The sequence below is a fragment of the Bos indicus genome, chromosome 11 (genome assembly GCF_029378745.1).
Source record: "Bos indicus isolate NIAB-ARS_2022 breed Sahiwal x Tharparkar chromosome 11, NIAB-ARS_B.indTharparkar_mat_pri_1.0, whole genome shotgun sequence".
NCBI classification, from domain to species: Eukaryota; Metazoa; Chordata; class Mammalia; order Artiodactyla; family Bovidae; genus Bos; species Bos indicus.
Window position 1 is genome coordinate 61,513,252 of NC_091770.1, and position 13,338 is coordinate 61,526,589.

Below are 13,338 nucleotides of genomic sequence, written 5' to 3' on the forward strand. Positions count from 1 at the left end.
CAGCCAGTCCATTCTCAAGGAGATCAGCCCTGGGTGTTCTTTGGAAGGAATGATGCTAAAGCTGAAACTCCAGTACTCTGGCCACCTCATGCGAAGAGTTGACTCATTGGAAAAGACTCTGATGCTGGGAGGGATTGGGGGCAGGAGGAAAAGGGGACGACAGAGGATGAGATGGCTGGATGGCATCACGGACTTGATGGACGTGAGTTTGAGTGAACTCTGGGAGATGGTGATGGACAGGGAGGCCTGGCGTGCTGCGATTCATGGGGTCGCAAAGAGTCGGACACGACTGAGCAACTGAACTGAACTGAAGGCACTAACAATGAAGCTCATGTTACCCTGACTGCTTTGATTCAATATTTTATTGGAGGTCCTAGCTACAGAAATTAGGCAAGAAAAATAAGTAAAAGGCATTCAATTCAGAAAAGAAGTAAAACAGTCTTATTTTTCAGATGACATATGTAGAAAACTAAAAAAGTGAAAGTGAAATGGCTCAGTGGTATCTGACTCTTAGCGACCCCATGGACTGTAGCCTACCACACTCCTCCGTCCATGGGATTTTCCAGGCAAGAGTACTGGAGTGGGTTGCCATTTCCTTCTCCAGAGGATCTTCCCAACCCAGGGATTGAACCCAGGTCTCCTGCATTGTAGGCAGATGCTTTACCATCTAAGCCACCAAGGAAGTCCAAAACTAAAGATATAGAAAAATAAAGATGCCACCAAAAAAATGTTGGAACCAATAAAAGAATGCAGTAAAGTTAGAGAATACAAAATCAGTACACAAAAACCAGCTGAGTTTCTATATACTAGTAATAGATAATGATACAGGAATTAAGAAAGCAATCTCATTTATAATTGCATAAAAGCAGAATAAATTTAACCATAGAAATTAAAGATTGATGCACTGAAAACAATGTCTTTGAAAGAAATTGAAAATGACAGAAATGGAAAATAGACCATTTTCATGAATTAGAAGAATTAAACTGTTAAAATGACGATACCACTCAACACTATCTATAGATTCAATGCAGCCCCAATAAAAAATTGCAGTAGCATTTTTTCACTGAAATAGGAAAAACAATCCTTAAATTTGTGTGGAACCACAAAAATCCTTGAACAGACAAATCCAGATAAAGAACAAAGCTGGAGAAAACACAGTTCCTGATTCTAAACTATACTATAAAGCTGTAATAATCAAAACAGTACAGTTCTGGGATAAAAACAGACACACAGAGCAATGGAACAGAACAGATAGTCAGAAATAAATGCACACATATGTATCAACTAATATTTGACAAGGGAATTAACACTCAGTGGGGACAGAGTAGTCTCTTCAATAAATGGTAGTGGGAAAACTGGATAAATACATGCAGGAAAGTGAAATTGCACCCATATCTTACACCATTCACAAGAACTGACTCAAAATGAATTAAAAACTAAAGAACTGAAACCATAAAGTTCTTAGAAGGAAACACAGGGAAAAGCTCCATGACTTTGGTCTTGGCAATTTTTTTTTAAGCATCAGCAAAAGCAAGTGACAATGATAAAAATAAGTGGGACTATATCTAAATTTAAAAGCTTCTATGTGGCAAAAGAAACAGTTTTAAACAATGAAAATATTGGCAGAAGACCTGAACAGACATTTTTCTGAAACAAACATCCAGATGGCCAACACGTTCATGAAAAGGTGCTCAATACCACTTTTAACCAGGGAATATGGAATATGGAAATCAAACCCACAGTGAGTTATCATTTCTTACCTTTTAGAATGGCTGTCATCAAAAAGAATAGAGATAATGTGTTGATGATGACATGAGAAAAAGGAACCTTTGTGCAGTGTTGGGTAGAATGTACACTGGTACAGCCAATACTGTTTTTTTGTTTTTTGAGAAAAACAGTATGGAACTTAACAAATTAACAATAGAACTAACATACAATCCAGAAATCTCACATCTGGATATACAAAGGCAATTACAGAAATATTGAAAAGATATCTGTACCCCCATGCTTATTGCAGTGTTATTCACATAAACCAAGGCATGGAAACAACGTAATGTCCCTCAGTTACATTTACCTGGTAAAGAGGTTGTGTGTTTGTTTAAATTACACAATGGAATATTATTCAACCACGAGAAAAAGGAAATCCTGCCATTTGTGCCCACTTGGATGCATCATGAAAGCATTATAAGTGAGACAAAGCAAGTCCATATCACTTACATGTGGATCTTAAGCTCATCTTTTAGAAACAAAATTACTGATGGTTACTAGGGAGTGAGGGGTAGCGGAACTGGGGAGATATTGGACAAAGGGTGCACATTTCCAGTTATAAGATGAATAAGTTCTGGGGATCTAATGTACAACATTGTGATTATAGTTAATAGTGCTATACTGGTTTATTAAAAATCACTAAGAGTAGAGTTTAAATATTCCTCACAACAAAAACAAAATGGTAATTATGTGATGTGATAGAGGTGATAGCCAACACAATTATAGTAATCACATTGCCATATATAAGTATCAAAAATGCATTGTGCATCTTAATTTACACATTATATGTCAATTGTATCAATCATTAAAATTGAAAATCATTAAATTAAAAAGAAACAGTATCACAGAAAATAAGGTCATAGGAATATATATTAATAAAAGATGTGCAGGACAATTATGAGAAATTGATGAACATCACTGAAGAGGGTTCAAGGCCTGATAAAAGGAGAGAGGTGCCACATTCATGACAGGAATATTCATTATAAGGATGACAATATTAGCTTAATGCAGTTTCACCTGAAATACCTGTGAAGTTTTCATGAAACTTGACAAGCTAATTCTCAGTGAAGTTCATATGGTAAGGAATAGTGCATGAAGAGCTAAGGAAATTTTGAAGAAAAAGTAGAGGATGTCCTATTAGGTAACAGTTTTGTGAAGAAAAACAGTCTGGACTGGTACAGGGATATACAAAATCTCTATGTTTCAGAGACTTTCCTCCAGGAAAACCATCTGATCACTGACTTGTTTTTTTTCATTTTCTCCTTTTCCTGTTTTAATTTTGTATTATAACTCTTCATGCATTCACATATTCATTCATTCAACAAATACTTACTGAGTTACTTATTGTGTGAAGGTCTACACCCATCCCTTTCTTAACATGCCCCCAAATAATGGCTCCTTGCCTCCCTGGGGAGTCCCAGCTTTTCTGAGTTTACCCTCTGTTGCCACACTCCAGCCTATATCTGCAACAGCCAATCTAGTCCCAGGTCTGACAGCTGAAGCCTGAGCTTCAGCACCAAGCCTTCACCCATGCAGATGGCCTAGCATCTGCCCCTAATGTCCCAGAAGTGCACAGACCCTTTTTGTCACTACAAGACCTGCAAGAAGTCACCAACCACTGTCCCGAGAATGCGCAGGCCACTGCTGCCCCTATGAGACCTGCAGTAAGATGACAGTTGCTGCCCCCATTGTCCTAGGCTCACTCCTCATGAACACACCAAAACCACAACCAAATGGTAAACAACCATTGACAAAAGAGATTGGGACCTACTAAAAAAGATATTTTACATCCAAAGACAAAGATGCCACAACTAGAAAGTAGGAGGAGCACTTCAGTCAAATCCCATATCCACCAGGTAGACGATCCATAAACTGGAAAATAATTATATTCCAGAGGTTCACCCACAGGAGTGAGAGTTGTGAACCCCATATCAGGCACCCCAGCCTCAGGATTTGGCATTGTGAGGATCCCCTAGAGCATGTGGCTTTGAAGACCAGTGGGGCTTGAGTGCAGGAACTCCACAGGACTGGGGGAAACAGAGTTCACTCTTGAAAGGCGCACACAAGGTTTCATGTGCACTGGGAACCAGCACAAACCAGTGACTCCATAGGAGCCAGGGTTAAACTGACCTGCAGGTTTTAGCGAGTATCCTGGGGAAGCGGGGATCAGCTGTGGCTCACTCTGGGGGCAAGAACACTGGTGGCAGAGGCCCCAGGGAATACTGATTGGCATAAGGTCACAATTTTGGCACCAAAACCTGGCTTTTGCCAACAGCTGCAAGCTCCAGTGTTGGGATGCCTTGGGCCAAACAACCAACAGAGTGGGACAGAGCCCCACCCATCAGCAGATGGATTGCCTAAAGTTGTACTGAGCTCACAGCCAGCCACCTGAGCTCACAGCTCACACCACTTGACATGACCACCAGAGGGAGAAGATCCAGCTCCACCCACCAGTGGGCAGGCACTAGTCCTTCCTAATAGGAAGCCTGCACAAGCTCCTGGACCAACCTCAACCCCCTGGCAGCAGACATCAGAAGCAATAGGAATTATGACCCTGTGGAAAGGAAATCACAAACACAGAAAGTTAGACAAAATTAGATGGTAGAGATGTATGGTCCAACAAAGGACAAGATAAAAACCTAGAACAACTAATAGGCAATCTACCTGAAAAAGAACTGAGTAATGAAAGTAAACATGATGTCAGATTTGGAAAAAGAATGGAAGAACAAAACAAGAAGATACAAGATAGGTTTAATGAAGAGCTGGAAGACTTAGAAATGAACAATATATAGTACTGAAATGAAAAATTAAGAGGGACTCAACAGCAGAATAAATGAGGCAGAAGAATGAATAAGTGAGCTGGAAGATAGAGTGGTGGAAATCACTGCTGCAGAATAGAGTAAAGAAAAAGGAATGAAAAGAAATGAGGGGACAGTCTCAGAGACTTATAAGTGAAGAAGTGAAGTCGTTCAGTCATGTCTAACTCTTTGCGACCCCATGGACTGTAGCCTACTGGACTCCTCTGTCCATGGGATTTTCCAGGCAAGAATACTGGAGTGGGTTGCCATTTCCTTCTCCAGGGGAACTTCCCGACCCAGGGATCAAACCCGGGTCTCCCGCATTGTAGGCAGACGCTTTACCGTCTGAGCCACAGGATAATATTAAATGCACCAACATTTGCATTATAAGGGTTCCAGAATGAGAAGAGAGAGAGGACCTGAGGAAATATTTGACAGTTATAGCCAAAAACTTCCCTAACATGGGAAAGGAAACACTCACTCCAGTCTAGGAAGTGCAGAGAGTCTCAGGCTGGGTAACGCAAGGAGGATATTAATTAAACAAAAACCAAGACATATTAATTAAACAAGGAAAAGACAATCAGAATATATTAAATGCAATGAAATAAAAGCAACAAATAATGTACACGATAATATCCTTGAAGATATCAGATAATTTTTCAGCAGAAACTTCAGGCCAGAAGAAAGAGGCACAATAGAGTGATAAAAGGGGGAAATCTACCCCTTTTAAGAATACCCTACACCAAGCAAGGTTCTGGTTCAGATCTGATGGAGAAATGAAAGGCTTTATAGACAAGGAAAAGCTAAGAGAATTCAGCACCACCACCAAACCAGCTTTACAATAAATGCTAAAGGAATTTCTCTAGGTGGAAAAGAAAAGGTCATACTTAGAAACAAGAAAAAATTATGAATGGAAAAGCTCAGAGGTAAAAGCAAATATACAGTAAAAATAAGAAAGCATCCACAGACACATATGACAAAGCCTGCAATCATGAGGACAGTACAAATGCAGAACATTGGAAATGCATTTGAAATTGAAATGAAGCTTAAAGCAATCTTTATACATATATATAGACTGCTATATTAAAACCTCATGGGAACCACACTCCAAAATTCTACAACAGATACAGACACAATAAAGAAAAAGCAGTCCAAACACAACACTAAAGATAGTCATCAAATCCCAAGAGGAGAGAACAAATCCAAACAAAAAATGGCAATAAGAACATACATATGACAATTACCTTAAATGTAAATGGATTAAATGCTCCAACCAAAAGACACAGACTGGCTAAATGGATACAAAAAAAAAACCAACCTCATATACATGTGTCTACAAGAGACCTACTTTAGATCTAGGGACACATACAGGTAGAAAGTGGGGATTAAAAAAAATCATGATTTTTTTTTTTAATACTCATATCAGACAAAATAGGCTTTAAAATAAAGACTGTTATGAGGGATAAGGAAAAACTACATAATGATCAAGAGATCAATTCAAGAAGAAAATATAAAAATTGTAAATATATATGTACCCAACATCAGGCTTCCCTGATGACTCAGCCAGTTAAGAATCTGCCTGCAATTCAGGAGATACAGAAGACGTGGGTTCAGTCCCTGGATTGGGAAGATTTGCCAGAGGTGGAAATGGCAACCTACTCCAGTATTGTTGCCTGGGAAATCCCACGGACAGAGGAACCTGGTGGGTTACAGTCCATCGAGTCACAAAGAGTTGGACTGAGCTCCGTCATGTCTGAGGTGTTCCAGGAGCTTCCCTGGTGGCTCAGTGATAAAGAATGCACCTGCCGATGCTGGAGGTGCAGGTTCAATCCCTGGATCAGGAAGATCCCCTGGAGGACGAAATGGCACCTTTTGGTATTGTTGCCTGGAGAATCCCAGGGAAGCTCCTGAAACACCTCAGCACATAAGGCAAATGCTAACAGCTATAAAAGGGGAAATGAACAGTAACAATAGTGGGGGATGTTAACACCCACTTATATCAATGGAAAGCTCTTCTAGGCAGAAAATAAGTAAACACAGGCCTTAAATGACAGACCAGATGGACATAATTGCTATACCTATGGGACACAGCAAAAGCACCTCTAAGAGGGAAGTTTAGAGCAATAAAATCCTACATCAAGGAAGAAGAAAAATCCGAAATAAAGGACCTAATCTTATACCTAAAACAACTAGAGAAAGAACAAACAAAACCCAGAGTTACTAGAAGAAAAGAAACCATAAAGATCGAAACAGATGTAAATGCAATAGAGAACAGAACAATAGAAAAGATCAATGAAACTAAAAGCTGGTTCTCGGAAAGGATAAACAAAATTGACAAACCTCTAGCAAGACTCAAGAAAAAAAAAAGGAGATGTTTCAAATCAATAAAATTAGAAAGGAAAAAGAAGGTACAACTGACATTCCAGAAATGCAAAGGATCTTAAGAGACTAAGCAATTATATACCAACAAAATGGACAGCCTAGAAGAAATGGACACATGCTTAGAATGGCTAGCCTTCCAATACTGAACCAGGAAGAAATAGAAAATATGAACAGACCAATTACAAGTACTGAAATTGAAAATGTGATTTAAAAAAAACCTGCTAACAAAAAGTCCAGGACCAGATTAATTTAATCAAACATTCAGAGAAGAGTTAACACCTATCCTTTAGAAAATCATCCAAAAAATTGCAGATAGAACACTCCCAAACTCATTCTAGGCCACCGTTACACTGATAACAAAACCAGACAGATACCACACAAAAAAGAAAATTTCAGACAAGTATCACTGATGAATGCAAAAGTCATCAACAAAATACTAGCAAACCAAATCCAATAAAAGGATCATACACCATGATCAAGTGGGGTTTATCCCAGGGATACAAGGATTCTTCAATATCTGCAAATCAATCAGTGATACACCACATTAAGAAATGAAGAATAAAAACCTTATGATCATCTCAATAGCTGAAGAAAAAAAGCTTTTGACAAAATCCAACACCCATCTATGATAAAAACTCTATGGAAAGTGGGCATAGAGGGAACCTGCCTCAACAATAAAGGCCATATATGACAAACTCACAGCTAAAATTCTCAACACTGAAAAGCATTTCATCTAAGATCAAGATCAAGAGAAAAATGTTCATTCTCATTACTTTTATTCAGCATACTTTTGTACATCCTAACCGTGCAATCAGAAAAAAAAGAAAAGTAATTCAAATTGGTAAAGAAGACTTCCATTCTTTGCAGATGACATGATACCATACATTGAAAATCCTAAATGTGTTACCAGAGAACTACTAGAGGATATAAGTGGGTAAGTTTTAGGATACAAAGTTGATAAACAGAAATTTCGTGCCTTTGGGATTAACATTACACACTACTATATATAAAATATATAAATAACAAGGACCTACTGTATAGCTCAGGGAACTCAATATTTTATAATAATCTATATGGGAATATATCTGAAAGAGAATGGATATATGTATACGTATAACTGAATCACTTTTGCTGTACACATGAACTAACATAACATTGCTAATCAACTATACTCCAATATAAAATAAAAATTTAATTAAAAAAAACAAAATTTTGTTCAAAAACTAGACATTTAAATAATATTTAAACATTATAAATATTCAATAATATATAACTTAATATACTTAAATATAATGTGGCAACTCTGGAAATAACTTTCTCTAAGGTTTGTTGTTGCTATTTGTTGTTTGTTTGGTAACTTTTTTAAACTGAATCTGCAGTCTATACCCTTTACTGTGAGCAGCCAGTAAAATTTCTTTTCAGTTACCTTAAGAGTCACTTACAGATGAACACAATTTCAACTTAAACATCCATATTGTACTATTTACCTAAGCTTAATTCTTTTTTTTTTAAAGACACTGTATTTACAGAAAAAGTAATTCAAATTAACCAACCATGCCCTACAAATGTAAATAGAAGTGATACCAAATAAGCATTGATGAAAACAAAAAGCACTTTAAAAAAACAGCATTAAATCTTACCATCTCCGGAGGTTATTGATTCTGCATCAATATCGCTAGCTCTCCTTCTTGCCACTTCAGCTAGTGCTAGTTCTCCCTTATCTAGCGCAAGGTAATGGATGTCCTTTGGAAATACAGCAAAATAAAACATTAATCCAAAATGAATCTTAGTCAAGTTACAAATGAGATTTTGAAAAAGAGAACTTACTGTTCAGATTACAAAACAGACATGGCTGATGAACATTCTTTTTTATATTTTAATTTTCTCAGTTTTCTAGTACAAGCAAATTTTCTTGAATTGCAAATCCTGGCTATAACTAGTGACAGTTATTTAAATAAATTATTTTGAGTCTTTAGGGAAAAAGACAAGCTGTTAAATGTTCAACATACTCAGTTTTATCAGGGAATAAAAATCTTAGTTGCGGTTTTCTATAATGAAATTTTACTATCTCAGATAGCTTCTTCAAAATTCAATTGTTCATTATGATAAGCAGTTTACAAGGAATATTACACAAATTGTCTCTGATATTTATGCACTTGTTACATATTACTTTGTTAATATTATTAATACTATTATCTTGAACTCAGTCAGTCAACAGATAATCAGTGCCTATTAAGTGCCAGGCACTGTTGTGGAAAGAGAGGTCAATTACAATACCATTTCTCAACAAGCTTTGAGTCCAGTAGGGAGAAAGACCACTGTAAACAACAGCTAATAACTTAGTGTGATAGGTTTTATGGCAGGGTTAAGAATGGTATGGAACCAAAGAGCAGGAACTGATCCTTGATCTATGTTTTGAAGGATAAATAAGAGTTATACTAGAAGGGAAAATGGAGGTAAGCCAACAGAAAATGAATGGTATCTGACATGTGTATGTAGAGAAGATTGAAAAACCACAGTTCTGTCAGGCAATAACAGGTCTTTCAATACGGAAGGAATGTTTGATGTGTGAGAGAATGCAGTGGAAAATAATTCTAAACAAGTAGACAGAGCTACTAAAAAAGACTTAGAAATCTTTGGTACACAAAATGATTGTTGGAATGAGAATTTTATTGCAATAAAATGGTATAAAGAACACGAACAAGTTTCAATGATGAAATATAAATGGCCTATAATCATGAGCTATCAGGGCTTTCCTGATAGCTCAGTTGGTAAAGAATCCACCTGCAATGCAGGAGACCCTGGGAATTCCCTTCAATTCCTGGGTAGGGAAGATTTGCTGAAGAAGGGATAGGCTGCCCACTCCAGTATTCTTGGGCTTCCCTTGTGGTTCAGCTGGTAAAGAATCCAACTGCAATGCAGGAGACCTGGGCTCAATCCCTGGGTTGGGAAGATCCCATAGAGAAGGGAAAGGCTACCCACTCCAGTATTCTGGCCTGGAGAATTCCATAGACTATAGTCCATGGGGTCGCAAAGAGTTGGACATAACTGAGCGACTTTCACTTTCATAATCATGAAAAGATATTTTACTTTCCCAATATTCAAAGTTGAAAAATGTAATTTCAAACTGCACAGTTTTTTTAAAGTTGTTACTTATTGGTTGCAAAGTTTGGCGGGGAGACACGCATTTATATTTACTGGGAATATAGACTTTATATAGCAGGGGTTGGTAAGCTATGGCTTACTAGCCAAATATAGCCTGCCTTTTATACAGTCCTTGAGTTATCAATGCTATTTACCTAGCATAATGCCTTCCAGGTCCATTAATGTTGCTGCAGATGGCAAAAATCTCATTTAGGGCTGAGAAGTATTCTGTTTTGTATGTGTGTGTGTGGTGTAGTCTTCTTTATCCATTCATCAGTTGATGGATACTTAGGTTACTTTTGTATCTTGGCAATTGTAAATAGTGTTGCTATTAACACTGGGGTGAATGTATCTTTTCAAATCAGCGCTTTTGTTTCTCTCAGATATATACTCAGGCATGGAATTTCTGGGTCATAAAGCTATGACAAATTTAGACAGCATATTAAAAGGCAGAGACATCACTTTGCCGACAAGGTCCATCTAGTCAAAGCTATGACTTTGCCAATAGTCGTGTATGATGTGAGAGCTGGACTGTAAAGAAGGCTGAGCAATGAAGAAATGATGCTTTTGAACTGTGGTGTTGGAGAAGACTCTTGAGAGTCCCTTGGACAGCAAGATTAAACCAGTCAATCCTAAAGGAAATCAACCCTGAATATTCACTGGAAGGACTGATGCTGAAGCAGAAGCTTCAATACTTTGGCCACCTGATGTGAAGAGCTGACTCACTGGAAAAGACCCTGACACTGGGAAACATTGAAGGCAGGAGGAGAGGGGATGACAGGATGAGATGGTTGGATGACATCACTGACTTGATGGACATGAGTTTGAGCAAACTCTGGGAAACGATGAAAGACAGGGAACCTTGGCATGCTGCAGTCCATGGGGTCGCAAAGAGTTGGACACAACTTAGTGACTGAATAGCAACAATGGTAGTTCTATTTTAGTTATTATGAGAAAACTCTATGTTGTTTTCCCCAATTTACATCCCCACCAACAGTATATGAAGATTCCCTTTTTTCTACATCCTTGCCAGCATTTGTCATTTGTGTTTTTTGATGATGGCCCTTCCGACAGCTGTGAGATGATATCTCATTGTAGTTCTGATTTGCATTTGCTTGATAATTGTACCTCTTTTCATGGGTGTCTGCATTTTCTTAAATTTTGGAAAACTGTTCAGTTTCTCTGCCCATTTTATAATCAGGTGGTTTCTTTTTTGATGGTCAGTTGTGTGGACTTTTTATATATTTTGGATATTAACCCCAATAACCAATATGTTATTGGTCATATTATTTGCAAATAATTTTTCCCATTCAGTAGTTTTGTTTTGTTGTTATACTAAGTGAAATAAGTCAGACAGAGAAAGACAAATACTAGATGATATTATTATATGTGGAATATAAAAAATACAATTAGCAAATATAACAAAAAAGTAGACTCACAAATACAGAGAGCAAACTAGTTACCAACGGAGAGAAAAGAAGGTCATGATAGGCATAAGGGATTGAGACGTGTGAACTATTAGGTATAAATTAGGCTACAAGAATATATTATATAACACAGGGAATATAACAAATATTTTATAATAAATATAGAGTTAACCTGTAAAAATTGTGAATCACTATATTATATATAGTATATATAGATTATATATATACTATATACTGTATATATGATATTGTACAGCAACTATACTTCAATTTTAAAAAAGAACAGTGTTTACATTTTTCAATGGCTGGAAGAACTGTGTTCAACCACTCAAGTCTGTATGGCTCTGGAATTAGCTCATCTTGCAGACTTGAAAATGTTTCAATTTAAAACTACAAGCCAAATAGTACTTATTGTGAAACTTACATTGTGATAAAGCTTTTCAGTGAAAACTAACATTGTTTTGACTTGCAAGTAATACCAGGCTGTGTTACACACCTCCTGTAAAAATTAAAATTTAAAACTGTCAAAAAATAAAGTGACATACTTATAACAAAGTCCCAGCAATATATTTCAGTCCATGGCATTTTTCAACCTTGATACAAGTTCCAAGGAACTGTTCATAATTCAAACTCTAATGGTGCAATTAAGGGAAGTAATTAATTTACAATGTACTAACATATTAAAAGGCAGTCTCAGTTCAGTTCAGTTGCTCAGTCGTGTCCAGCTCTTTTGTGACCCCATGAATCGCAGCATGCCAGGCCTCCCTGTCCATCACCAATTCCCGGAGTTCACTCAAACTCATGTCCATCGAGTCAGTGATGCCATCCAGCCATCTCATCCTCTGTCGTCCCTTTCTCCTCCTCCCCCCAGTCCCTCCCAGCATCAGGGTCTTTTCCAATGAGTCAACTCTTCACATGAGGTGGCCAAAGTATTGGAGTTTCAGCTTTAGCATCAGTCCTTCCAATGAACACCCAGGACTGATCTCCCTTAGAATGGACTGGTTGGATCTCCTTGCAGTCCAAGGGACTCTCAAGAGTCTTCTCCAACACCACAGTTCAGAAGCATCAATTTTCCGGCACTCAGCTTTCTTCACAGTCCAACTCTCACATCTATACATGACTACTGGAAAAACCATAGCCTTGACTAGACGGACCTTTGTTGGCAATGTCTCTACTTTTTAATATTCTATCTAGCCCAAGGTCAGGGGCAGCGGCCAAGAGGAGCTACCCCACACCCGAGGTCAGGGGCGGTGGCGGGAAGGAGCTACCCCATGCCCGAGGTCAGGGGTGATGGCCTGGAGGAGCTACCACACACCCGAGGTGAGGGGCAGTGGGCGAGAGGGCCAACCCCATGTCCAAGGAGTGGCAGCTGCACGGGTGCAGGAGGGCCGAGAGGAGCTACTCCATGTTCAGGGTCAGGAGGGGCAGCCATGAGGAGATACCCCTCGTCCAAAGTAAGGAGCAGCAGTTGTGCTTTGCTGGAGCAGCTGTGAAGAGATACCCCACGTCCAAGGTAAGAGAAACCCAAGTAAGATGGTAGGTGTTGCAAGAGGGCATCAGAGGGCAGACACACTGAAACCATACTCACAGAAAACTAGCCAATCTGATCACACGGACCACAGCCTTGTCTAACTCAGTGAAACTAAGCCATGCCGTGTGGGGCCATCCAAGATGGATGGGTCATGGTGGAGAGATCTGACAGAATGTGGTCCACTGGAGAATGGAATGGCAAACCACTTCAGTATTCTTGCCTTGAGAACCCCATGAACAGTATGAAAAGGCAAAATGATAGGATACTGAAAGAGGAACTCCCCAGGTCA

General features: G+C 38.4%; 1 protein-coding gene across 5 annotated transcripts in view; it reads right to left on the reverse strand.

Moving 5' to 3' along the window:
* WDPCP (WD repeat containing planar cell polarity effector) overlaps window positions 1-13,338 on the reverse strand; it is a 298,437-nt gene that overhangs the window by 15,718 nt on the left and 269,381 nt on the right. For 4 of the 5 annotated variants that reach the window (XR_011569297.1, XM_019970379.2, XM_070798864.1 and 1 more), the window contains one exon: window positions 8,588-8,690. The exons of the other annotated variant lie outside the window; for it this stretch is intronic. Coding sequence is in view for 3 of the 4 variants with exons in the window: in XM_019970379.2 (XP_019825938.1) it covers window positions 8,588-8,690 (103 nt within the window). In the remaining variant the exon portion in view is untranslated. The remainder of the gene's footprint in view (window positions 1-8,587; window positions 8,691-13,338) is intronic. 5 annotated transcript variants of the gene reach the window in all.